The sequence below is a fragment of the Amblyomma americanum genome, chromosome 10 (genome assembly GCF_052857255.1).
Source record: "Amblyomma americanum isolate KBUSLIRL-KWMA chromosome 10, ASM5285725v1, whole genome shotgun sequence".
Taxonomy (NCBI): domain Eukaryota; kingdom Metazoa; phylum Arthropoda; class Arachnida; order Ixodida; family Ixodidae; genus Amblyomma; species Amblyomma americanum.
Genome location: NC_135506.1, coordinates 12,606,619 through 12,634,357, shown reverse-complemented (window position 1 = coordinate 12,634,357; position 27,739 = coordinate 12,606,619). Strand labels below are relative to the sequence as shown.

The 27,739-nt window shown below is 48.2% G+C and overlaps 2 protein-coding genes across 2 annotated transcripts; one reads left to right on the top strand and one right to left on the bottom strand.

Moving 5' to 3' along the window:
* Nucleotides 1-307: 307 nt before the first annotated feature.
* On the bottom strand, nucleotides 308-27,739 carry LOC144106166 (epithelial sodium channel subunit beta-like). The gene is made up of 14 exons (XM_077638905.1): nucleotides 27,609-27,739; nucleotides 23,071-23,260; nucleotides 21,324-21,433; nucleotides 19,750-19,831; nucleotides 19,007-19,107; nucleotides 16,568-16,692; nucleotides 16,027-16,187; nucleotides 14,687-14,782; nucleotides 13,599-13,737; nucleotides 12,581-12,653; nucleotides 11,658-11,721; nucleotides 2,347-2,396; nucleotides 1,533-1,608; nucleotides 308-571 (listed from the first exon to the last, which is right to left on the bottom strand). Exons 2-14 carry the CDS (start codon nucleotides 23,257-23,259, stop codon nucleotides 359-361), a joined length of 1,479 nt encoding a protein of 492 aa, XP_077495031.1. The 5' UTR covers nucleotide 23,260; nucleotides 27,609-27,739; the 3' UTR covers nucleotides 308-358.
* Nucleotides 5,452-10,484, top strand: LOC144106916 (uncharacterized). Its single transcript, XM_077639875.1, has 4 exons — nucleotides 5,452-5,916; nucleotides 6,652-6,858; nucleotides 8,044-8,263; nucleotides 10,228-10,484. The coding sequence occupies exons 1-4, from the start codon at nucleotides 5,503-5,505 to the stop codon at nucleotides 10,422-10,424; spliced, it is 1,038 nt and encodes a 345-aa protein (XP_077496001.1). The 5' UTR covers nucleotides 5,452-5,502; the 3' UTR covers nucleotides 10,425-10,484.

Sequence of the window (27,739 nt, the reverse complement as noted above, 5' to 3'; positions counted from 1 at the left end):
TAGATGGCTAAATACTTCTGTCCTGGAACATGATATTGAAGGTGCAGCTATGGATACAGATCCCACTCTGTGGACTGCACGGCACATGGGCAAATACTCAACAGAAAAAGGTCCAGATGCAAGTGACCTTGTGCAGTCATGTTTCATATGCTGTGTCATCGGCAAGGGAGCGCCTCTCTTGCGGTGATGAGAGCTTAGCTGCAGGCGGCCACGAAAGGGCGACAAGAGAGAGTGCCGTCAGCTGAAACGGGTCGCGGCGTAGAACGGCCAACGCAAATGCTGCTGGGGTCACCCACGGCTGATCCTGCTGGGGTCACCCACGGCTGATCCTCGTCGCTTCGACGCTGCACTTTGGGCGCTACCAGTGTTCAGCGGGGTATCCGTTGGTGGGCCTCACGCTGATGGGCTTCACTTTGATGTCGTCAGAGGAATGGAGGCGGCGGGTCTTGCGTTCCTTGTGCTTCTGGTAGAGCCACGTGGTCGCCTGGCAGCCGTAGTCCAGCACATTCAGGAAGGACACGCCGATCCATATGCCGATGAAGCCGCCCAGGTACGAGAACAGCTCGATTTGCTGGCAGGCAAGAAGGGGAGGGGAGAAAGAGTGACCCACAAATGAACATGAGACCAATGAAAGGGCGCCGACGGCTGTGTACGTGCTTGCAGCGCTTATGTGCAAGTGTTTCCTTCAAACTGCGCACTGCATGCAGTTGCTCATGAAATGAACGCAAGGTTCTAATTATAAATGCCTCCCATGCGGTTGGTCTTTGTACAGAGGGCAAAACACAAGTCCAGTACAGCCGAACTGTGTGTTCTGCAGCTCCCCAAGCTGCTGCGACCGAAAGGCAAAAAAATGACGACGAAATCTTATATGAGTTTAAGTGCCTATGCTTGCATCCAGGCCATTTTTAACCAACTGTTATTTCTAGGTATCACGTGTTCAGCCCAGAACGTGCTCTAGAAAAGCGCTTTGCCTTTCGTACGATTCAGCTAAGACGCGGGTTCGATCCCGGTCGCGGCGGTCGAATTTCGATGGAGGCGAAATTCTAGAGGCCTGTCTACTGTGCGAGGTCAGTGCACGTTAAAGAACCCCAGGTGGTCGAAATTTCCGGAGACCATCACTACGGCGTCCCTCATAGCCTGAGTCGCTTTGGGACGTTAAACCCCCGTAAACCAAACCAAACGATTCAGCTATTGTGCCGCATAACAGATGGATTGCCGGAAGGTTAGTAAGGTGTTCGTAACTGTAGTTATTTGCTAATACCCCTGTTACAGGCACGCTGTCTGGTGCACTTGGCTTGAACGGCACCTGAGATGCGTTACATGTTAGTGCCGTCTGCCGTTTTAAAGTTCAGCTGAGACCGGTGGCCACAGTTGGACGGGTCAACTGCACAGACGGCGGTAAAGCAATGCTCCTGTTAAGTAGCATTGAAAACATTAGCCCATTCCCTCCAAGGCTGGAAAATCAATTCTAAGCAAAGTATTAGTCCGAGGCACTTGAAAACCGGTGCAGCCGTGGGCACACGGAAACTCACCTCATATTTGGCCCTGTGGCGGTAGGTGATCTTGTTGAGGGTCCCGTAGATGAGGTAGATTCTCGTAAGGTTCATGCTATTTCAGGAGCGAGTACAAACGAAAACATTAAACAGCGTTGGAAACTAACCGGATTGCGGCCAGTTTAGCATTTAAATAAAGCAAAAGAACTGCGTACTAACAATGCCGCATCCAGTGATTATTATTACAAGGGGCCCTTTATTAATAAAATAACAAAGGAAAAGATGTTGCTAGCTGCGGCGTCTACCATTTAAACCTGAAGCACCTGTGCTGCGGCTAGCATGAGAAAAAGCACAGGGAGAGGGAAAGGGGGAGCGACAGAAAGGATAGGGGTAGGGCGGAAATGTACACTACATACAAATGAAAAATATAAAAGCCCTGTGATTGACTGTGACATTCCCCCCCCCCCCCCCCCCCCTCGAACGCGATCCATGGTCGTGGAAGAACGCAGTTCATCCCTTGGACCACCTCTCCCATACAGCGTTCTCCACCTCTCCCATCACTGAGGACTATGCACCGAGTGCGGACTATACTCCAGAAACTACGGCACTTGAAAAGACGTTCCTGATAATATTTGACTGTACAGGCATCCAGGAATTACCAAAACGCGCTTGTAGTGTGGTACCGCTCAGAAATTGCCCACACATTTTTCTCTGGGATATTCATCGTGCCTAGGGTGTAGAGAATACACAGAATATGCCACATGATACTTCCTTTGTGATTGCCCTGCTTGTTTATTTTTACTCTTTATTTAATTAATCAAATGCATTCCAAATGACTGTTTCCGTGACTCACCGAGCTTCTCTGACCGTGGTGATGTTGAGCTTGCTGAACTTTTCCCGCTCCTGCGATTAGCAAAATCAACAGTCAGCTGCCTGCTTGCATATTTCGATTAGTGTACTGCCTCGATGCCAGTGCAGCCGATTAGGGGTGATGACGCATAGTTTGTTTGGGAGACTCCATTTTGGGCCTGTGGTATGCTCACCGAGCTTCCAAATTTCTCTTTTAAGTAAGCCTTCGATCCCCAGCTGCAGTATCGGACGGTTACGTGGACAAGAGAGCCCCAAATGCAGCCATCCAGAATACTTCTGCGGCGGCGCAACATTTAGTCTGTGGACCTAAATGGCGTCCGTGTGTCCATTGTGAACGCTGGGCATGGCAATCGAGGCAATCTAGTGGGCGTCCTAGTGAGGCTCATGCTAGAAAGCGGGCGCTGGTACTGAAAGAACTGCGGGATCAGGTTGCAAAGGCATGACTGCTCATTTCGGCTTAGTCAGATGTCTTCCGCAAACTCGTGTCGTTACACAACAGATGAAACGAAGAAATGGTCATGCCACATGAAGTGTGCGTTTCTAGATGCTGCAGATTTAACGGTTCCTATTAAACAGACCCGCCATGGTGGTTCAGGGGCTTTGGCTTTCGGCTACTGAGGCCAAACTAGTGGGATCGAATTCTGGACATAGCACTTCGATGGAGACGAAGCGCGAAAACACCACCAGTGTGCTATGCGATGTCGGCTCGGACGTTAAAGAACCTCAAGTAGTTGAAATTAATCCGAAGCCAAATGAATCCACTATGACCATAAAGGCTAAGGAGAATTTCCGCTTTTGAAAATGTTTCATCTATGGTCATGTGATCGAAGTGGGCTTCAGAATGAAAGTTCTAAAAGTAATCGTGGCCCATCTGCCGCTGGCACTTATTCTTTCCTGGAGATGGCAAAAACACTGACAAGTATATTGTCTCGTTTTGTTTTTGGTTGGGAACTGATGTCGACGTCAAGGCGAAGTCCCTCCTGGCCTTCAGCTCTAATGTTCATTTCATTTTCAGCGGATATATGAGTTGTCTCAAGTTGTTGATGACGTTAGTCGGTACTGTACGCATCCCTAACACAGGGAAATCTATGTGCGCAGGTAAGTAAGGACCATTGCAATGAGACAAGTCGACGCGATTGGCTGCGATTTTCGTCAGGTGGTCGAAATTATTCTGAAGTCCCCCACTACGTCACCTACCCTTTCTCTTTTAATCCCACCTTCCTCCCTTCCCTTACCGCGCGGTTGAGGTGTCCATCGATCAGTGCGATAGTTACCGCGCCTTTCATTTCCTGATGACCAATCATCAAGGACACAACAGGGATACTTTCCTCCCCTCCCCTTCTCTTATGTAAGTGGAGAGGGGGAAATATCGCTTTAGAAAGGGATCAGCCGACCGTAACAGCTGTGTTTGAGCACAGTCGTAGGAAGCCCTAGATCGGGTAATCATGCCACAGTGTGTTTTTTTGGTCCTGTTGTCTCTGATATTTGAACAAATTCCCTCCAACGAGTCCAATGGTGCACCTTGACAGACGTTTAAGCAATGATGACGCCATGGGAATTGCTGCACCATTCATTCTTGGTAAAGCTGCTCGCTGACACACAACAATATATGACAAAAAACCCGTCGGGATGGCCAAGTGTTGGCGAAAAAATGGCGATGGCATGCGTACTGTGTGTGAAAGCCACCTGAATTGTCTCAGATTCTGCTCCAACCGCTACGCTCTTTGGTTATACAGGCCGTTCGCTTGCGCGCAGCGATGCAGTAGAGCGCGTTTGGAGCAATACTTTCCAAGGCAAATGGACCAGGGTTGTTTCTCTCCCTGCCAGGTGGGGAGCCTGCATGCTTCCTCTTTAGTGCCAGGCTCACCTCAGAAGTGCGCCCTCTTTGATTGGCATCCTTTCTTCACCGCTTGGATTTACTACAACCTATTTCAATGCGACATAAGGAGGACCATGAAGGCGAAAACTGTCCGGCGTCTGTGTGACGCGTCCGCTTGCCAAACCATGGCAGTCGCAGATGTTGCCACCTGCCAATCGTCCCTTTCCCACTCTGCACTTATAGGGGAGAGAACGGAGAAGCGGGAATGACAATGACAAAGAAGAAAGGACTCGGACAACAGCAAGCCTACGTCTAAAATTGAGCGCCCTCCGAAGAACTATCTGTGCAAAAATTAGGTTTGCGGGAGCTGTTCAATGCTAGCGCATTTACTCCTCATCAATCCAACTGATAGTCTCAAATTTTGTTTTGCATCTCGGTGATAACGGTACTACTCTGGTGAAGTGTTTTCCAGTGATCGCTTTCATACACTCTTTTAGAACTGGCGCGTATGGTAGACATGCCCTGCAAGCCAGTGTCTGTAATCTGACGTGGCCCTCACCCCTGCGCCTTATTTTGTGTCAAATGTCTTCTTGTTATTTGACCTTCTTGGATTGAGTGATTAGTAGCCGCCGTCACATATCGTATTTCGGTCCCATCCGGCCGCGCGGCTTCAGACCTCTGAATCTTCCGCGCCACAATGAATCAAGGCAAAACAGCTCTTGCAGCGAACTCGGAACTCGATGAAAAGGAAGATGCTGATCGGCATCAAGTGCGTTTTTTCTTTAGTTTTTCCTCTCTTCCCGCTCTCAGTCAGTGCGAAATTGAAACATCACAGGCGTAGTATACGATTATGCACATTAAGCCATTGTGCCGTCTCCGATCCCTAAGTTAACAGTACCCCTGTCTTTGCGTCGTCCAATCTGTCAGCCTATATACTGTTGCTGCTACTTTTCCCTTCAAAACGCTCTTGTTTACAGCAATTAACTGCCTGTGTCTTGACCACTTCCCCGTAGTGGGTATGTGCCATCTTTATTTGAAGCCAGCCAACCATTTGGAGGTCCCTCTTTCGAGATTCAGTCTTCTGCTTAGCCGCCTCACGCATTTTTTTTTCTCCGCGCAAATACTTCCTTGGCATTGACCACTGTACCTTGGCCAATCACCCCGCGTTGGTACGTGCCATGTTTGCTGAGGTAAAGAAGAAGTATCAGCAATGCATCCTGGCCAATCCCCCGCCGTGAGTATGTGCCATTAAGCCTGAGGTCATCATCATCATCGCCATTACCACCGGCCCCTCGCCCAGCCGCCATCGCATCTGTCGCCATGCCGCTGGTCCAGCTAGCCGCCTTCTCCTCGCTGCTGCTGCTGTTGATGGCGCCGCCGTGCCGCGGTTCCTCAGGGAACGCGGCGGTGGTCGGCGGCTCCGCGGCAGCGGCTCCACTCATCACTGTGCTCAAGAGGGCGGCCAGCGTGACGCCCAAGAACGTGAGCGTGGACGAACGCGAGGAAGTGCTCACTCTGACATGCACCGTGGGTTACAACAACTTCGGCGCCGTCTTCTGGACGCTGTACGACCGCGACCTGCGCGACATCGGCCACGTGGAGGAGACCAGCACGCTGATGGAGGACGGCCGCACGACGGCCAAGGTGTCCGTGCTGCGCATCGGCGGCTGGCAGGTGCTGCCCACGGAGTCGGGACTCTACCCCTTCAAGTGCAACACCTTCGCCGACTTCAAGGCACGTCTTAACTGACGGCAAAGCGCCGAAAATGCCTCTGAAGTTCTTCCGTGCAAACAGCCGCGTTTACCGGGGCTCGAGAGAGATGCACCGGAAACGTTTAAACCAGTTGAACAGACTTGCTTGATGCACGCCATTCTGATGAAGCGAACGCTTTTAAAGATTCTGTAGAACAAAGCATTATACCTGATCATAATCCGTCAGAATATAGAAACACAGAAAGGCACATAGACCGAGGTGTATAATCTACAGGAAGGCAGGGGAAGGGCATATGTAATCTGAAAAGATAACCGATGACCCTTGTGGGTGACAGAGCAGATTCTAAGATAAGGCACACATATAGAAGGGATCGTAGAACGTCCGGTGGGCGGATGAGACTAGGAAGCTTGCGTGGATGAGGTGGTCGCAGCTGGCACAAGACAGGGTTAATTGGAGAGGTATGGGAAAGGCCTGCGTCCCGCAGTGGGCGTAGTTTTAATACTGATGTTAGCCTCCCTTTGTTTACCTCCTTGGCGGTTGTGTGTGTTGCCTGCTTGACACCGGACCGCAGTCAAGTGCGAATATATACCTGCTCGCACAGCTTTCCATTCTGGAGAACAAAGCCTGCTTCGAAAAGCCGAAGCTGCCACATGTGTGCGCTATGGGGCCTACCTGTTCTGCCACGCGCACCTTCCATGGAGGCTTGGGTAGCACAGCGCATGCTCAGGCAATCGGCCGAACTTTTCTCTCACACAGGTGGCTTCGGACACGGCCTGGGTGCGGAGCAAGCTGACCGACACTTGCGACGGTCCCTCCGAGGCGCCGGGCAAGTGCGAGGCGCGGGGTGCCCGCTGCGTGCAGGGCCGGTGCACGTGCGTCGACGAGCGGCATCCGTTGCGGCTGAGCTCGATGCACACGGTGTGCTGGCCCGAGGCCCAGATCGGAGGCCGCTGCTACTTCCAGGTAACACTTTGCTCGCGGCAGTGCACCGCAGTGCCAGACTGGTGCACTGCTTTACTGCTGTAGTATACCGTAGTATAGCGTGCCGTAGTTGCTTTCAGAGAATCGAATATGTTCTCTCCATGCTGCCGCTGGCTGAGTCGTCATGGCGCTCGGCGGCTGAGCACGTAGCTACGGGATCCAATCCTGGCTGCCGCGGCTGCGTTCCGATCGACACGAAATGCAAAAGCTGTCCTTCAAGTATGAGATGTCAGTGCACTTTAAGGAACCCTGCATGGGGTCGAAATTATTCCGGAGTCAAAGGGACTCTTGACACCTCAACCACGTCTTGAGGAAAGGCCTCAAGACGTGGTTGAGGTGTCCCCGAGTGTGGGACAGTTACTATGCCTTTCCTTTCTTCGGAACTAAGCCATCATTAACATGCACCTTTGCAGTGCTACGTCCTTCTACGTACGTTGGCAGCATCATTATGGCCAGTAGTATGCATATACTTGTATACCGGCATAGTCGGTGAACTTCTTTAATATCAACCAGCATAGTCTCAACTTCGTTGATATCGTGCCTTACCGTTGAAGAGGAAAATAGGAAATCAGTCCACGGGGACAGCCAGATATGGTGTAGGGAGAACGTAAAGGCAGATGTCCGGGAGTAGAATCTCTCAGTGGAGAGCGCTCAGGACAGGGCGGAAGTGGTGGACACTCGTTACAAACCGCGACCACACAAAAACAACAAATGGGATAAGTCGAAAGACGTAGAAGATATAAACGGCAACTCGTGCATCGATGAGTGTCCTAGAAGGCAGCAAAGGCTATTGAAGGGCCGTCTCTCCTGCAGCGTTTACTGGAAAATTTCGTGTTTGCTGTGCTGGCAACTTAGGCGGCGGCATTCGTATCTCTTCCAAGAGACTGCACGGCGATGGGGGGGGGGGGGAATGCAGTACTTCGGGAACATTTTCAGGCGGCTCTATCTCGAAGACCGCACGACCGGCGTGGTTGAGGACGTGTGTGACAAGAGCACGCGCACCAAGTTGGTGTCGACCCGCCGGGCTTTCTCCTTCGTGGTGATGATGATGATCATGAATCTGCTGCGCAGCGCCCTCTCGCGTCATGTGGAAAGCGCTTTCTGCCCCCTCGAAGCCCTCGGTGAAAAGTTCACTGTGGTTGTGTATGCACCTGCACCTGCACGCAGGAGCAATGCACCGCCGCCCATAGCGAGTGCGTGGTGAAGCTGGGCTGGTGCGCCTGCCGCGAGGGGTTCGCGCGCTCCGCGGTGGGCAGCGGCTGTGAACCAAAGCCGCAGGGCGTGCTGCGGGCCCGGTGCGGAAAGCACGCCGACTGCCGGGCCGCCAACGCGCACTGCCTCTACAGCCACTGCGAGTGTCCCGAGGGCACTGTCGTCTCTGCCGATGGTGAGTGAGCCACTGCGCCACGCCTTCGCCGCTCTTCACTGTTTTGTTCAAACGTAGCGCCTGTGCTGTGTGCGTCTCTCTTTGTCCCTTGTCCCGTTTTGCGCCACACTCACATACCATGGATCACCGTTACCGACTCGCCAAAGTTTCCACCCTTGTTCAAACCTCATTCCTTGCGGTGGCACAACCAGTATTGAACATCATTCTTATCTTCGATTGCTGTGTTTGAATTTCAGTTTCTTACGGTGGCATAACCCAGGTATAACCCCATACTTTGGCTATAATATCTTAAGACTGCAACATCTAACATTGTTACAGTCTATAATGGGTCTATAACAGCTTACGCTGTTATAGTTCTAGTAGTGGCAGTGGTAGTTGGTAGCGATAGGGGTAGTAGTGGTAGTTCTAGTAATAGTAGTGGTTTGCAGGAAATGGCGGCTAAAAAAAAAACCAAGCAAGTTTCTCCTGTAGTACTCAATACGTAATATTCACTGCATCCCTCTTGAATTCCGACATCAAGTTAATTTCTGTAATACGAATTCAGCGTAGCCATTAAGGAGGGATGCTACTTTCAGCATTTAAAAAAAATTTCTTGATGTATTTGCATGAAAATTTTGAGCATATCAGAAATAGCTTTATGGGAGTTCTCACAAAATTTCACAGTTATATCTCCAGAAAATTGTTCTATAAATATATTTTTCCTCTGAACCTTGTGAAAAGGCTGCAGAGTGAAGATTATGTGGCAGAAGGCTGGCTAAACATTCATTACGCTCCTATTGGATGCTGCAGGTCAGGACATCCCTAGAATGATTTTTTCGTGAAAAACACATTTTAGTTTTTAATTTTTGCAATGCGGTGTCCGTTGACATATATAGAGGGAGAACGATATTTCATACAAGAAATTTGAAATTCACAAATCTGAAAAACAAATAATGTGTTGACCTGCACTGTGGTCCTAAGAGTGCAACGAACGAAACAAACGGGTTCAAAATAGGTAACACAATCGTGAAGTTATCTGCTCCGCAAGGTATGTAGGCAAACAAACGTAGCGGAGAAAAACGCCCATTCTTCGAGCGCTTCCCCGCAATGCACACCCGCCGCAGTTCCCGAAACATTTTTTAAAGGCGAAATCCTTTAATGGCTCATGCGCGCGTCCGTCAGTCCGTCCGTCTGTTACGCTCTTCAACTCGATATGAAAAAAAAAAAAATCCGAACCACCATCCTTCCGTTCCGCAGCCGAGCGTGCTAACGACTACGCTACTTCCTGCCATCGCATACGTAGTTCTCCTCGTCTAGGTCACTGGAGAGTGTTTGCAGAAAGGCGTCGAATCAGACGGATGCCTCCCAAACGCCCTTCAGTGTGTCCAGCACTTAAGATTCACAAAGAACTCTGTACTTAAATAACATCTTAACCACACATCAGTGACACAAGCAATAACATCGCGCTAAAGTATTTCGCCTCACCGCACTTTAGGTCAACAAAGTGCCCCCTTGAATTTTTTCAAGCGTTTCCCGGTAGATTTCAGCAATGAAACTTCAGCACAGCATAAAAAAAAAGCGAGGCATACAGGCGGGTATAGCAATTATCTGAAATAAATTTTTTGACCAATATTGGGATTCGAACCCGACCGCGGCGGCTGCGTTTTTATGGAGGAAAAACGCTAAGGCGCCCGTGTGCTGTGCGATGTCAGTGCACGTTAAAGATCCCCAGGTGGTCGAAATTATTCCGGAGCCCTCCACTACGGCACCTCTTCTTCCTTTCTTTTTTCACTCCCTCCTTTATCCCTTCCCTTACGGCGCGGTTCAGGTGTCCAACGATATATGAGACAGATACTGCGCCATTTACTTTCCCCCCAAAACCAATTAAAAAAAAAATTAACAATATTGGGAATTAAAAAGCCGCGTTCCCCCTTTAATAATTAACTTCGATAAAAACATTGTCATTACCGCACCGTCTTGTGCAGCGTGTTTAAACGCGACTACGGCTCCCCCGGCTTCCGCTGAGAAGATGGCTGCTCCAGTAGGCGTCATCTCCTGGACGCTTCTCCGATATCGTCCATGCAGCGACAGGAAGCGCCAGAAGCGCCCTCCTTCGGCAAGCCGCACAAGCACATCCGGGACGCTCCCATCGCCGACGAGTGACAAGCCACAGGCCAACTAAGGCTGTGCTGCAGGTGCTAAAAACCCAGAAGGCCGCTAAAAAGAAAATTACCCTGTTGCCCTTTTCTGTCTCCTTTTAAGAGCGTTGGCTCTTACTCATAACGTTTCTCGATTTTTTGGGGGCTGCTATCACTTTCCTTCGGCATGAAGTTTTCCAAGTCCGAGAAATTCAAGATGGCGGCACCCATAGTAAATCGATATAGCAACCCGATTGGTGATGGATTGGTGACGTCAATAGTATATCGAATTGGTGATTGGTTGGTGACGTCACTGATATATCGAATTGGTGATTTATTGGTGACGTCATTGATTAATCCAAGATGGCGGCCGAATTCGGCTGTCAATGATGAAGTCAAAAACAGCTAACTCTCGTTACTGCAACGTCTTCCAGACGGTGGCGGCATCTTTTTTGTATAAAGCCGCTGCGTTGGAAGGGCTGTGGTGAGCAGGCGAGTGACTGCATCATTATGCTGTGCATGCCAGCAAACTCTATCCAATTATTGCTCTCTGTAAAAATCGCTTATCTGGCTCTTTCTGACTACGTTGGCATTTGTCCTGCAGCGAAAGATGCATTTATTGCCGAGACAATTTGATTTGAAAATATTCCTGCCAGTCAGTCCAAATCGTGACATTACCAAAAAGGTGCGGCTTGTCACCGTTTTTGAAATGAATGGTGGTGTAAAATAGCCTGTTGAGTCTTCGCCCTAAAATCGACCGATAGTGGTGACATCTGTATATCGGTTTCTGTTTTATTTTCTAGCTTATAAAGGCTCCATTTTCGGTGAGAACGGTCTCTGTGATTAAAACTCGGCGCTCACTTGTATTTGTCATCAGCAGCCTTTAAAGGTAGCGGCGAGGTCACGGGCCGTGTACAGATAAGACTTTTTTCGCAGTTTCTCTTTCCAAACAAGTGTTAGAAAAACCTGTGCTCCACAGAATATGCACTCCTACAGACCATGTATAACATGTCTGCAGATGACACATTTTCATGGGCCAGTAGGCGAACATGGCTGTGCTTCATTCTGAGGAGGTCACGTGACTGCAAAGCACTGATGTCGCTTAAGTCTTTGGTTATACCACTCCTGGTACTACGACGAGGACGCCGCAGACTCCTGTACAATTAGTCGTTAGCCTTATCCATCACCGCGGCTTACCTACTGGCCATTTTTGTGAATGAAATTCGGCCCTGACCACCATTCCCTCGGTATAACTGCGACGCCATGAAGTTACTTGCCTGCATGAAGAGGATCTCATCAGGCCACGGATCCTGGGTGACTGATGTCTCGAACTGGCTCTCCCTGTGGAAAAGAAATTACCAATCTCAAAGCTGGCCAGGTCGGGGCTGCAGCCTAAATCAGCGTTGTCACGCTGTGATGCTGGTCCGAGCAAGCAGTGCGTTGCATTCAGTCTCAAAAAAAAAAACAAGGATAAAGTATTTCTGCCTCGTTTAAGGTTTAAGCCTGTTAGGCTTAAACCAATTGTATTATGAAGTAAAAGGACCCAAGGAAGAGTACAGCAACACATCATCATCATCATGCCTGTGGAGCTAACTCTCTCTCGGCGCATGTAGAAGCCACTGCTTATGAAAATCGCCATACATATTTGGAGGTACTTCGGCTCCTTTGCCTCCTGTGCGTATTGCTAATTATTTTTTACGCAGAACTCTGTCCTGGACGATCGCGGGCCAAATTCTGGAAGACAGCCATTTCCCCTTCATTTTCTATTTTATTCTACTAATTATATTGCATTGTTTTCTATCCATTCGGCTCGTTCGGGTGACACAGCAGTGAGGGCTCTAATACCGCTTCAGAAGTGCAGCGCCTTCTATTGAACGAAACCATGTATTTGTTGACTGAAGCACCTCGCACTAATAGCGGTGATAGTAAGCAGTGTGACTCAGTAAAGACAGGCAACCTAGCTACCCAGAACTTCGAGTAGTACGCTTAGAGAAAGCATTTTTTTTGCTTGCACACTGGTTGTTCTCAAGTCCGAAAGTAGGCGCATAGAGCATAAAAGCATAATTTGTGGTGGTGTATTTTTTGATCATGGAGGCACGACGTAGTTTAAGCAGCGTAGTATGCTAGATTGAATAATCGGCGGTCGCATGCGGACGTCGCATCTGTGTTGTGAAAACAGAAAGATGTCCAGATTACTCACAGGCAGGCTCGCCGGCAGAATTTCTTCTGGCAGCGGTCGGTTTCGTCCAGAACTTTGACCCAGCAGCGTGTGACTGCGGATGGACGAAAAACGGTATGCAGTCGCAGTCGAAAGTGTCCCATGCACTAGAAATTCAGAGGCTACTTAATACGAAAAAATGTGGCATGTGAAGGAAAAATTTGACGTGATTGAAGTGTCACGCGTCCCAAAAAGTGCCTAATTTACATTTCGAAAATTCATCCCCACCACCATCATACATATGGCCACTGCAGGCCAGTGCAGCGACCCTCCTGCCGTGGCCGCTATTTCACAGCGAATCCGCAAATATAATAACGCTGAATGAAACTTCTTTTACTGTTACTCTGACATATGTGCAACCAAGTACAGCCTTTCGAGTAAAGCTAATGATTTTCAAGAGCAAAACGAGCCCTCGTTTTACTATCCATCACGAATCGTCGAAGGTGGCTTCTCCTTTCTTTTAGTCTTAGTGAGACAAAGCGCGCTTTACAGGGGCCGTAGTGCGGGGGGTAGTTTGTGTCGGTGCGCGCCTGACACATCAAAGCCAAAGAACGACCCACAAGTTCATGGTAGGCTATATTTGGTAGTGTCCCCATTGCTATATGGACGACTTTCGGCAATTTAGCACTTGCGCATTTGCGTTTGTTCGCGTGTCCTCTTGAACGAGTCAGCGTGCGCGCTGTTTCCAGGAAATAATAACCCGCAAGAGCGCTTGCTGGGTACGCAAATATAATAAAGGCCGAATGAAACTTCTTTTACTGTTACTGTGACAGGTGTGCAACCAAGTACAGCTTTTAGAGTAAGACTATTGATTTTCACGAGCAAAACGAGCGCTCGTTTTACTATCCGCCACGAATCGTCGAAGGTGGCTTCTCCTTTTTTTTAGTCTTAGTGAGACAAAGCACGCTTTACAGGGGCCGTAGTGCGGGGGCAGGCTGTGTCGGTCAGGAGACGTAGCGCTGACAGAAAGCGGCCACTAGCGGCGAAGGAGGGTACTGACGTGCGATGTCGGCGTCGCAAAAGCGCCGCTTCCCGGAGGGCTGCTTGTCCCAGTCCACTTCGTAGGGCAGCGCCACGTCGACGCGGATGCAGCGGCACATGAGCAGCGAGGCGTTGTAGGCGCACTCTTTCTCGCAGAGCTTGCAAGTGGTAAGCAGGAGATAGGTGAGCGATAGGCAGAATGTCATTGCTTTTATTTTGTGAGGACAGGAAAAACACAGTTATGACGCCTTCGCACTGGGTCATTCGGCGCCTAGAGCGAGCGAGACCTGCCGGCTCGTCTCACTTTCCATGTCCTCGTTTTTCGGACAAAAATTTAGAAAATTCGAAAACTGTGAGACACTGTTATGAAAATATTGAAGGTAATGGTCCATTATTCTGATATGTAGCAAAATCTTTCTTTTAAAGCGTTTCCATCGATCGCATCGAACATTTAAGACTGCCGTAGAAAACTAATGGAGAATTCTTTTGACGATAGCAAAAACGTGAATAGAAAAAAAAAATACAAGACTGCCGTCGGGTCATCTGGGGATATATCGATTGTTAAAGTGAAATCTCACACTATATGAAGGAATTGCTTTCATAAACGGTTTCCTGCTAAAAAATGGTTTTGTCCGGAATTTCCGGGTATGCGCGGAGAAGACGGAAGTAAGCGCTGTCAGTACGGAACCGATTTCTTCCAGCGGAAAAACCGGTAACTCGCCTCTAACCAAAAAATTCATAGATACACCTGATTCTGTTATGTGTTAATAATGCGATATAGAAGCTGTTGATGCGTTTACCCGAAGTTAAGTGACCAAGGACTGGTGACGTCACTTCCCTGTAGCCAATGGCAATGCGCGCTAACAAGAACGCACGAAAAACATTGTTTTCGCACCCTCGCCCGTTAACCTGGACAACCCGCGGTCACCCCGGCGGGGAGCAGGAGTCGTGTGAGTAGCATTTCGACGGCGACGAATTTCGCTCAGTCTTGCGATGAGCTTCCTAGTGTGAGCGCTCGGTTCACTCTTTCACAACTCTGTTCACAACTTTCTTTGCCGCTCTTCTCTTTCGTAAAATAAGCATTGGTAATCACCCGAGGGAACTCACCGGTTTTGTCATCTTCATGACGTACTGCTCCCGGCGCACAAACGGGTAGTTAACGCACTTTGTCCAGTACGGCTTTGGCAATCGCTTGGTGATCATCTGCAGGCGACCAGGGAAAAAAAAAAGCAAGAAATAGAGTTCAGGATTTTTTTTATTTGCCAACAGTTTTTTTCATTCGCAAAGTCGCACTATGAAGCGGTCCCTAGTTTCGGGTTGATTTCAGGCCTCTCGTGTTTACTTCGCCACACAGGTTCTTTTGTAATTTGCCTCCGTCGACGCAGATTATTTCAGAGCAAGCTTACTTTATCGCTGCTGGCGCCGCATTTGTTTTCGATTTCACAGTTTTTCCGACGACTGATTGCTACAGCGCTCACTCTTCATCGTTTCAAGCATCAAGGATACTTGAAAAGGATACATGATACATGAAAATACATGACACATGGAAACATGAAAGGATACATGAAAATATGACATATACATGAAAAGGATGCATGAAAATATGACATCTACATGCGTTACAACCAGTGTGTCCATTGATGAAACAAAAAATCTGCATAAATGTTTCACAGTGTTTCAAGCGCAGCTTTTAAAGGGTCAAGTGCTTTGGACGCTAAGCTTGCTGTTGCGCAAAAAAAAAAAGGTTCCTGAAATATGAGTTTTCCCTCCCTTTAACAACTCAGGTTTCACTAATTACTTTCCGATTCTGATTAATTAAGCAGGGCACACTCATGCGTGAGATCACAAGCGACACCGGCCAGTAGACTCTATTGTCGTAGGAAGACATTCTCAACACTCATGAACGTGCAAAAAGAAGGCTACCTTCGCGATCGCACTTAAGGGGAACAGGCTGAATACACAGGATCACACAGATGGAGGCAGGAAGAGCGCTGCTAGCGCGCTGTTCTTGAGCTGAAAGTTTAGCCTCAAACCAGCGGCTTTCACGAGCGCGGCAAAGACAACCGCAATAAAGGATCTTGAGAGGCTAGTCGGTGCATGCTGTATCGGTGGCAACTAGCGTGATCGGTAAAACTGCATAAGAGCTACACACAAAGTGAACAAGGAAGGGGAAATCCTCAGGGTGCTTTGCAACGCTGGCAAGCACCTTGAGGCTTTCTCCTCTGTTGTTCACTTTGTTTGCGTCAAGAAACCATCTGCTTGCCTTCTCTCTACCATGCATAAGAGCTAGCGACATTTCAATTAAAGTTGTTTTTTTTGTGAAGTGAAATTCCTTCATCTGTGTCTATCCATATTGTTAGGGTCCACCGAGCCGCAATAATGCTGCTTAATTTAGGAGTTCTCTTAAGCGATGACCGGTAGGGTTGCGAACACTCGGCGCGGATAACCTGTCTGAGGGTGAAAATGTAGTTGTGGCCCGCTCGAAGAGGGATGCCATCCTCTTCGGGGTCCGGGATGACCTCAGGGTCGTGGAACACGATCTGGGCGCCCGGCCACACGTCCGAGCGCGGATACTCTTGCTGCTCCAGGAACAGCAGCAGGCGCAGGTCTGCACCGAAGAAGAGGTGAAGCCTTTAGCTCCTCCAGCCTTAGGTACGCGACGGTCATGCTTGCGCGCTGCTTCATTATGTGATAGCGGGGCCGTTGTGGTGTCTTTGTCAGTCATGAAGGATGGAATGCAGTGCAACTAGAATGAAATATCTCCATTATGCCAGCCCCGAGCCAGTGTATCATAAAGACTATATCATCAAGACTATAGAGGAAAAATGGAGTGGAATCGAAATGAGATCATTATATCATGCTGGCTGGGCAACGAAGGACTCAGGTTCGGTGCCCTCCTTCAGCTCGCCAACAGCTACACTAGTTGTCGTTCTGCACTTATCTGCCGCTTTGTTACTGGACGTAGTGGTGTACAGATAAAATGCGCACCAATCTGACGTGCAATCTCGGCCTCCTTGGTACCGGAGCCGGTCCACTCCACGTTGTAGGAGTAGCAGTTGCTGTACTTTAGGTGGAAGAACTCGTCGCGAAAACCCTGGTCGTCAGCCACTTCGCTGAAAGGAAATATATCAATCAATCAATCAATCAATCAATCAATCAATCAATGAAACAATCAATCAATCAATCAGGCAATCAATCAATCAATCAATCAATCAAATCTGTTATTACCAGCAGTTTTCGATAAACTACCTAGAGGAAACGAAAACAGCACCCTCATTTTGTAAGCTAACCACAGAATACATGCGCCTGAGGCATGATCTGAACTTCATTACAGCTGTATTTATCCTGATGCAGAGAAAGTGTTCCTGCAAATTTTTTTTTTCTCAGGCTACACGCGAGCCTACTCATCCTCTGCGTGTCATTACTTCGGAACCCTTTGGAAAAGGGTTCCTGGCACTCCGGGGTCGAAGCCTTCTGTCAAGGCAGCTCAGTCAGCTCAGAGTGGAAGACCCTTTCCTACTCAGCAGCTCTGCACACATTTCTTGCGACTTACAGCAAAAACTGACGCCGTTATCTGCAACATTTCCGAAAGATATTGAAGATGTATATTATTCCGTACATCGTGGCGGGATTTCAGATATACTAAGGCAATTAATCACGGGGTCAAGAGAGATGCAGTTTCATAATGCTGCTGGTGCAATCAGAGACACTATATTCAAAGGCTTTTAGTATTTTACATAAAGACAACAGTCATGAGGTTCAATGAACAATTTTACACATAAAGCACAAGCATATTTATAGGCTCGGCTTTGACCTTCACTCTTTTTGATTCCCAGGCTGGGACTCGATCCAGAAGACAGCGATTGTATGTGCCCTTATGCTTCCAGGGGGCTTGTTTTACACTTCGCATGCCTCACAGTTAAGCAATTCAATTGTTGATTTTAGAAATTCTCTAGCATCATTAGTTTTATTGCGTAAATTTCTCTGCGCTTTTATACGTGCACATTTTTAACGCCCATAATGACTCGAGCAATTTCGTTCTTTCAACTGTTTCCTTTAGTTCAGCTATTATTATCACCTTTCTAGGTGGACTGAGTCCTTAATTGGACGGAAACGGTTGTACTCTGCTTTAGATGTCATTGGCGTAATCTTTGTGTACACAGCTGTGGTAGTAGACATATGCGTGCTTCTTGATACGGTGTCAAATAAGTGTGATCCTTTACGCTGGCTGCTTTCAAGATAATACAGCAGGATGACTGTATAAAAAGGCGCGGGTCGACAATAAACTTTGGTTGGTAACTGGAGTTTGTCCCGTGTTTGTGTGTCCAATTCCTCCGTCCTTCGCGCTAAAGCTATTCAATTTAAGGGAGCAACTAGCTCAAACCAAACACATAGAATCCACAGGCGAAGCACATATTTCAATAATAGCAGTGCTTTTTAAAGAGCGCATGGTAGAGCAAGTTTTTTTCTATTAAATTTTCGTTGCAGGTTTCTCGAGTGAGTTTCTTTGGCATCGTATTTGGTTGGTATATTATTTTATTACTATAATCGCCACTTGGCACCTCTAATTCTGTGCACGATACTTTACTGCTGCAGAATTTACACTGGATGTAGTTTGGATGGGAGAGCCGAAACGCAATTCGAGCGGCCTTTCAGTTTTCTTCTCTTCAGCGGGGGTACACGGTAGAGACACAAAGTGTAGAGAAAATGGGAAAAAAACAACAACAACACAAGATTAACAAGGTTGCCAGCAAAGCTTCATTCCGCTGGCAAGCTTAGAGTCACACTTGCAGGAAACCCACAGATCGGCAGCAATAATACTTGGATTTCACTAGCCATCACTCGAGGCACTTCGTAAGCAAAACCTGTGTGTTGGACAGGCTACACGTCTTGAAAGAAAATACAGAGGCGACCGTTAGAGACATATCCACTCATTAAAAGCACCCCAGTTGATGGAAAACCTCTGTCCAACAACCTGAATGCAGCTTTCCAACGCGCAGCCAGCCTAAAAAGAGTTGGCGTATATTCAAGGGACGTCCAAGAGGTAGCAGCCAGCGTCCGCTTATCAGCATTGTTCATCCTGTGTCTTCATTTCTGTATTGTTAGATACAAGCAGTTACGCAAAATTCCAAATAATTACAATATCTTGTAATCTTATTCCTCTAGAAACATCGACAACGGTAAACTAAATGTCCGTCAAAACTAGCAAGTCTGCTTGCGGCGTTTAACGGTAACATCAGCGCAGCGTTCAGCGACCTCACTGTCAGATATTTGCGACCGTGAGCAAGTCTCCATTTTCAAACGCACTGACACGTGACCACGGCTGACTGTTCCGAGACTGCTCTGACGCCGGCTGTATCTGGGCTGCCATTGCGCTTTTGCTGTCCCGAGGTGGCCCGAAGGAAGGGAATAACCAGGATCACTCACACGCTGCCGTTGACCACCTTAGACGTCTCGAAGATCATGGTGGTCTTCTGGTGGCCCAACTCCGCCTTGAGGCTCTTGTTCATGGTGCGCAGTTGGGTGTCCTGCGATCGGTGACCACCATGCATCATGATCAGTAATCGATATGTCGAACTTATCGCCCCAAAGCTGCACAAAGAACAACCTAGGGTCCTTTACCGTACACTCACGTCGTACAACACAAGGGCGTTATGTAAATATGTTCGTGAATACAAAGCAGGGCGTGTCAGGGAAAATAAAAGCTAATGATATCCTGCCTGAAATCAAGAACAAATGAGCATAGGCAGGGAATGTAACGCGAAGGCAAGATAAACGATGGTCATTTAGAGTGACGGAGTGGATTTCAAGAAGAGGCAAGCGTAGCAAGGGATGGAAGTCAGTTGAGTGGATGACATTAGGAAGTTCGCAGGGATAAGATAGCACAGAACCAGGTTAACTGGAGGGACATGGGAGATATCTTTGTCTTGCAATGGAGGTAGTTAGACTGCGGGTCACGACAAACTTCATTCATGTTGGGTACTTGATGAGTATACCCCTTAATTACCACTTGTACCATTTGGACACCAAGACACGTAAGGCTAGGTCAAGGCGCGAGGAGAACCATACTTATCTTCAAGCACGCCCTTTCTGGACGTCGCGACATTCCCCGGACGACTCGTAGACATCCAAAATCTCTGCGCGCGGCTTACTGCTTCATATACACGCACCAGATTGTCTGCGAAGCTCTTGTCCCTAGTCTGCACGCAGTTGGTGATTCCACGCAGCTTGCACAGCATGGTCAGTCGTACCCTGCGCGGAAGCGGGCGAGCGGTCAGCCCCAACTATAGCAGCATGTGCGCGCAGGAGCAAAGAAAAAGCGCCGAGAAAAAAAATGGCAGAAACCTCTACGTTCGTTGTCTATGAAGCGCTAGAGAATTTGTCGTGATACTCAAGACGCAACTCACTATAAACACAGCGACGCAGAAGTAGTATCTCGCGGTGTCTATATTGTGCACTCCTGAGGTCCGACGTAAACCAGAACATATCGCGGACGCTGCAAGACTCTCGAAACTGGACTTGCATGAAGTGCTTCGAAAAGTAGGAATCAGCCCCGGCAGGAAGTGGTTGTTCTGGCACGCTATTGTCGAGAGAGAGAGAGAAACTTTATTTGGTCCATTAAGGGTTTAGCGTTCGGTCTTCGTCTTCATTGCTGCAGACTCTTGACCTTCAAAGCTATTGTCGAACAGCTTCCGGCATCTGTTGCAGGCTCTGTTTCACATCGTCAGTTTCGCGTACGCGCAGATGTTGGGCGGCTGCTTCCGGCATCTGTTGTAGGCGACAACACTTTCTTTCGAGGAACTCTTCTGTAGGTGGTGGTCGCTTGCGAGGCCCCATCTCGTCTTACACGACGAGAGCCTCAAGATAGGTAGAGCAACGGCGCACCGACTGGCCGCCCGCTCGGCAAGCGAGCGCCGGCGCGGCGGCGATCCGATTGGCTACGCGTCAGCAAGCGCGTGGCGCTCCGATTGGTCCAGCTGCGGCGAGCGCGCGGCAGCGCATCAACTGGGCGCTCAACGAGAGAGTGCCCTTAGTGGATACACACATCGCGAAATCGGGGTGAAGTAGTCAGTGACTGCTTTGCGCTAACAAAAAAAAAAAAAACTCATCACTCGGCTGACATTTGTGCTAACAATTGACAAATACACTTTGCCGTGCAGCCATTCATGCGGTGCGACACAAAGTTCATAGTCAGCTGTGTACTGTAAAGGGCGACATGGGAGAAGGAGTGACAAGATGCGTTCGCAGGTTCAGTTGCAAGTTTATTTAACTGCAAAGATGATAGTTAAATGGGAAGAAGTTAATGGGTCGCATAACCTGTTGTTAGTTGACTGTTAACAGCTGACTCCGTAAAGAAGAAAACAAAACTCGCGCTGCATTTCGCGCGTTGTTCGAACACTGTTACGTGTTAATTCAATCAGGGGCCGCGCTCGTCCGTGCTTGAGAGTCTCTATAGGGGCATAAAAAGCCAACCCAAGCAGGGGGACGCGTTCAGCCACCTGCCATCTTTACTCTAATAAACACCATAGCGCTTCGATATTCCTTATTCAAATCTTACCCGAGCGCTTCGAAGAATCCAGAGTCCGGGGCCTCCATGCCGAGTGCAATGACTTATTATTAATCATTTTGCGGTCACATCTTAAACGGGTAAAGGGACGCGAGATACAAGACATGGGACACCGCTGAGGACACGAAGGAGGGATCAGCAAACTAGAGAGGTATTGCAGTTATTCTGCAAGCGCACCTGTTGTTGTTGCAGATGGTGACACCAGGGAAGTCGAGGTCGTCCGAGCGTTCGGTTTCCACTTCAATGATAGTGGGGAACTTCCAGAAGATTTCCAGGAAAATGAACACCTGCAGGGACCAACCAACGAATGAGCAGCTTGGTTGTATCGTCGACAGATCGCAGCACTGCTGCTTCTGACGTCGGTGTTACGTGGCAAGAGGACAAGGCCTCGAAGGCAGTCGGGAAAGTCTTAAGCCACTGCCTCCTCTTTTAGTTCAAGTAACCGCCCGCCCATGGCTCGCGCGCGCGAGTGAGGGAGTTCGCTTGGCAAGGGCGCGTCGAGCATTGCATGCCAACGTTTCGCGTATTGTGCTAAGCACTCGATGCATAGAGGGTGCCGAGGAACCTGCGATATTCATTGCGGATCTAAGCCGAATCAATAAAAAAACACAGGGACGCCTGATTTCATCATGTGTGGGCAATACGACAGCATTCGATGCCGTTGATGCCTTTGTCGGAAGTGACTGGTGGGGCTTGTGAGACTCACGTTGCCCTTCCTGTACACAACCTGCCACCTGAGGCTTCAGATAGGCGAACCTCGTCTGATGACGTCAATGCTGGGTGATCTCACGCCCCTCAAGCCATCGGAATGTCTCCTCTCCGGTGACGTCAGTGATGACGTCACTGCTCGCCAGCCGATCAGGATTTTTCTGGGCGACACCGGAGGTCGCCGCCGGATTTTTTCTCCGATGAGACTTCTACGCTACTGTATAAAACCAACAACTAACTATGGTTGCTACGTATCCCTCAAGATTTTAAAGGGTTTTTTGTTGTTTTACTCTACAGTTTTCTATTTTCACAAAAACGAAGAATGAGGGAATTTCACAGCTTTCATCTCACTCATCTCGCTGATTGATGGCGCGTGTTCATGATCTTGGAATCATGATCTGACATTTGTGCCTTCTGCTGAAATGTAGACGTGCACAAGATCGCACCACGGGTCTAACCTCCATCTTTTAGCCGTGAAGTGATGGCTTGGTGTGTCTTAGCTTGACACAAGATGTCATGTCGCTCTATACGCTGATGGTAGCGCCTATGTTTGACCATGCCGCCGTTCTTCTTGCTTTTACACTATCTCTCTATTTTCATTTTATCGGCGGCCACGTGATGCATGACACAGCTAGCGGTGGTGATTAGTTTTCTCCGGAAAAGGGCCATAACTGCAGCGCATGCGCAAAAAACGGTAGCATCATTGCCGATTGTACGAGCGATCACACAAACAGTTGCCCACCGAGTGGAATAACGTCTTACAATTTACATCAAAAACAGATTTTATAGAAGTGTATTAAATATGAAAGATTACCGCTTTTCTAGACATTTTTTCTGTTTAGAACTTGTCTGGGAATAAGTGCATGCGCAGTAAAACGCCCCTATGAAATCCGTTCGGAATGCTGCTGCCTTAACCCCGTGGCAATACGGCTGTGCACAGATAGGTAAATTTGAAAAATTGTATGCCCACCGACAAATTTTCAGCTCTGTTGTGGGCGCTGGCAAGCTCTAATTGGTAAGCAAGGATAATAGAGGAAAGCGGTAGGAAAGGGGAATGTGGCTACCTTCATGAGAGAATTGTCGTTGGTAGCGGCGCAGGAAGGGACCTCTTGCTAGACGGCACATTCGCCCACATCTGCTACCTAAACCTTGTAGCTAGAGACCCGCCCATGTCTCGGAGGCTGCCAATGGCGGCGCGTAATTGCGCCGTGCAGACCTGCGAGAGGCATCCGAGGACGCAGAGCAGCACCACGGTGATCCAGAGCACACGGCCGAGCAGCTTGCGCTGCTTGCCGGCCATCTCGATCAGTTGCCGGGCCCGAGCCGAGGCTGTCTCGCGGGCACTGTGCATCGACGCACGCCTGGGAGGTGGCACCTGCAGCGTCGCGTCGCCGTCGTCGCCCATCCTGCGTAGTGACACCCGTAGAACTCTCGCTCGCTCACTCACTCACTCGCTCACTCACTCACTCATTCACTCACTCACTCACTCACTCACTCACTCACTCACTCACTCACTCACTCACTCACTCACTCACTCACTCACTCACTCACTCACTCACTCACTCACTCACTCACTCACTCACTCACTCACTCACTCACTCACTCACTCGAGAACGTTAGCGAACTGCGAGACGATACCACTGATCATGCCCATGAGAGGCGCATCGCGGCACATCACAATGCCTGCCCCCTTCCTCTTCAGCCTCCACAGTTTCTGGAAAGTATCATTGATTTGAACCACGCACTGCACACGGATATACTTCTCTGCGTAACTTCGGGCTCACGAATCCTATTGCAGAGGCCTCATAACAAGCGCAGGATGCTTTGTCTCATCAACAGTGCCATTTTCTTCATTCGCCCAAATTAACCGACCCACCTCTGGTCGCCAAAGACGTACTCTCGGCCTTGCACCATACTACATCTTAAACAGGTTCCTATCAAGCAACACCTCCGGATCATATAGGCATCCACCTCCAAATTGGCATCACATCTGCGTGCTCAATTTCTACAGGTAGACGGATGTAACACGTCCTACTTGAGATCGACGAGTACCAAGCAATCGACACGAGCTGGGAAATGTTGATGTTCCCCGTCCTGCTTCGTCCACTGGCACTTATTTATTTATTTACTTACTATTTAATTATTCATTCATTTACAGATACTGCAGTTCGCAAGGGATTTTATCAAGGTGGGAATATAACACGGCACCAAAACAATCGCAGGCAACAGAACAAAGTGAAGACAAAAGTACACTGCCAGGTCACTACAACAATCGGCAGCCGTAACGCAACTTAAGCAACACTCAACGCCTCTCGGCCGCCCCCAACTGTCTACACAGCTCTGACTGCGCCTCTACGCAGCTTCGAAGAGTTAGGCGCTGAAAGAACTTTCGACAAAGAACTCACTGCTCGCCATGTGGCTGAGTTTTGGCGTCTCGCTTGACTTCCTGGCGCTTTTTTTGTTTGAAAAAAAAGCACCGATGGCTATTTGAAGCTTGCCTATACCGACTGGTTACTCTGATGACGTCAGTGCTTTTTCGTATGTGGATCTCCGCCATTTACTTCCATACAGTAGTAGTAGTAGTAGTAGTAGTAGTAGTAGTAGTAGTAGTAGTAGTAGTAGTAGTAGTAGTAGTAATAATAATAATAATAATAATAATAATTGGTTCTGGGGAAAGGAAATGGCACAATATCTGTCTCGCATATCGTTGGACACCTGAACCGCGCCGTAAGGGAAGGAATAGAGAAGGGAGTGAAAGAAGAAAGGAAGGAAGAGGTGCCGTAGTGGAGGGCTCCGGAATAATTTCGACCACCTGGGGATCTTTAACGTGCACTGACATCGCACAGCACACGGGCGCCTTAGCGTTTTGCCTCCATAAAAACGCAGCCGCCGCGGGCACTTCCATACAGCGATCGCGGAGTCTATAATTGTCTCGACGTTGCCTTCAACGCGACCACTTTAAATCGCGACGCGGGGAAAATATTTCATTTTGGAATGCAAATTTCTAGCGGTGTCCGAATATATTCGAAATTTTCGAATGGCAAAGCGAATATCGTAGGTCTATTCGAATCGCAGAATGAATCGAACCCCGCAAATTCAGAATTATTCGGAACGAATCGGATATGCTCTCAAGTTCTCCAAGAGTTATCGAATAAATGGCACGAAGTTCGAATAAGGCAAACTGGTGTTTTCTTCGACGAATGTTTCGTAAACAGGGCCCACTACAATGGCGCACAGCATGCTTCCGCGATCGATCTGCGCCTAATGGACGATTCAGCCGGGCTCGGTCGATTCGTGTGACGGCGTTCATAATGCTCTCACGTGGCCTCCGAATTGGACGACGCGGCAGTGCTCAGGGAGTTTTAGCAAACCGTGCCTTCATGTCACTGGTACGTGGGGCTACGGTCGTTGAGTTGATACACTTAGTATTGATTACCCCTCAGTGGTTATCGCTGTTTTTTTTTTCAGGTATATCTTTAACTCCACGCGCTATAGTAGTAACAAATTGACTCTTCTCTCCTTCCGTAGTTATAACAAGTTACCTCAGCGCCGCCGCTAGCACTGTGTTGTTCCCTGACATTATTCGTTCTCTACGAATATTCGCACAGGTAGCGAATATTCGCAAAATATTCTATTCGGTTTGGTTGGGCGAGTTTGTGCAACGAAAGCCTTGTTAAATTTTCTAAAAAACATGAGTCTGATACGCACCCTGAGTTTTCAAAAAGTTTCAGTTCACTCAAAACATTTCCTTCTATTTAGAACCCAATGACTCGCGACAAATCTGGGATTGCATCTTTTCCCTAGAGCATCCCGGTTTGGAAAGCCTAGGAATGCGTTCGTTGAAATACACCATGAAATTCGCTCCTCGGTTTTGTGAAGTTTTGCGCATGAAAATAAAAATGCGGTTTACTGTGCTCACCTCTCCGCGTAGTTCGAAAATAGGGTTTCCTTGCTTCATGAGCATGAAGTTGTCTGTAAGATGCGTCCAGTGTGCAGGTGTCACAAAATCACTTCAATAATATGTTCTTAGAGTTGACGTATTTCTATTCACTCAGGATTAGTTTTAACACGGGCAAATTCTTGATTACTTCATTATGCCACTTGGTATGCCGTTTGCTTCATGGTGACAAGGAGGCAATACCGGGATGCAGTTGGCCGTTAATAGAAATTACTTAGGTATCTGTGAAGCTAGACTGCCACAAACTTTAGCATGTGCTATCGTCCGCTGGGAACTCCGTGGGCGTCGCCGAATTGCTCGCTAGTATGCACCGGGCACAAATACGTTGGAAGCCATGGCGTGAATTCTCTGCACCTGCTCGCAAATGTCCGAAGAGCAAGGGTTATGACGTCTGCGTATACCCCAAAGAGAGTACCACTAATGAGGTCATCTCTGCAGTAATAGCCCAGCACCAACTTTTTTTTACACTAAACCGCATCCACCGTCTCCTATCTTGTTAATGCACTACTAACTTTTCAGGAACGGTCTGCTAAAACCCAACATTCATTTGCCTCATGTCTGCTTATAATGTTGTATAACAACCTGTATTGCAAATGCGCTGCAAACATGTTGGATATGGCACTGACAACAACAACAACAACATAATAATAATAATAATAATAATAATAATAATAATAATAATAATAATAATAATAATAATAATAATAATAATAATAATAATAATAATAATAATAATAATAATAATAATTACTGTACCTGTGCTGAGTTTTCGTTTTTTTTCTTTAAGTGAAACCCTGTGACATTACTGCGAAATTATCTAAAAAAAGTAAGTTAGGACATATGGCCGTTTTTTCGAATATCCTGCGACGGGTTTGGAGACCGTTCATTAAAACATGAGTGGACAGAGTTTAAGAAGGAAGTTCCATAGTTCAGAGCTCAGCGATCGAGCGAGCAGAGCAAGTTCAGAGTACGTGGCAGAAGGGCGTAGTGTCCACAGAGCAACACTGAACTGCATGCGTTGTCACATACTCTCAGCGGAATAGCCGAGGGCCAGACTGATAGTAATAATAATAAGTGGTTATGGGGAAAGGAAAGGCGCAGCAACTGTCTCAATCTCGGCAAATACCTTAACCAGGCCAAGGGAAAAGGGATGAAGGAAAGAGTGAAAGAGGAAATAGATAAAGAGTCACTGTATTAGTGGACTCCGGACGAATTCCGACCATCTGTGATTCTTGTAACGTTCACTGACGTCGCTTTGCACGCGGATGTGCTTTGCGTGTATGCTTCATAGAAACGCGACCACCGCGGCCGTGAGGTTGCAGCGATAGCAGAGTGGTCTAAGGCATCGGGAAAAGCAGCTATCCACTGTATAGTATTTTTGTATATTATAGTATCAAATGTTTAGTAGAATCCCTCAAGGTGGAGCGACTGCTCCGGTGAAGCGGTGGTCCCGGGTTCGAACGCCGGACCAGGACGAACTTTTCTTTAACTGCGAAGTTTCTGAGAAAGTTGTACAGATTTCCTTTGTAGCCGTATGGCTGCGCTAGGGTGGGTTCCAATAAGTAATTACTCCTTATTGTAGTAAAACACTTATTTCCCTTTCAATCTTGGCTTCAGCATCATCAAACGACCGATACGCTCGACTTCGGACAAGTGGCCACGTCTAAGGCGAAGGAAATACCACAGTAGTGGTGGAATAGAATTGCAGACAATTTCGGTGCAGATCCGACGATCTCTATCTGCTCGCCGCCACGGCCTGTTGAGCACACACTGGCACACTTGCGGCTGGTACTCACCCGGCACAGGCGGCTTGACCAAGTTCTCGTAGTGGTGGCAGGGTATAAGCCACAGCGGTTTGCACAAGGGTAACCTCAAGAAAAGCGCGCTAGGAGCACATACGAAGCGTTGTGACTCCCACGAAGCGCAG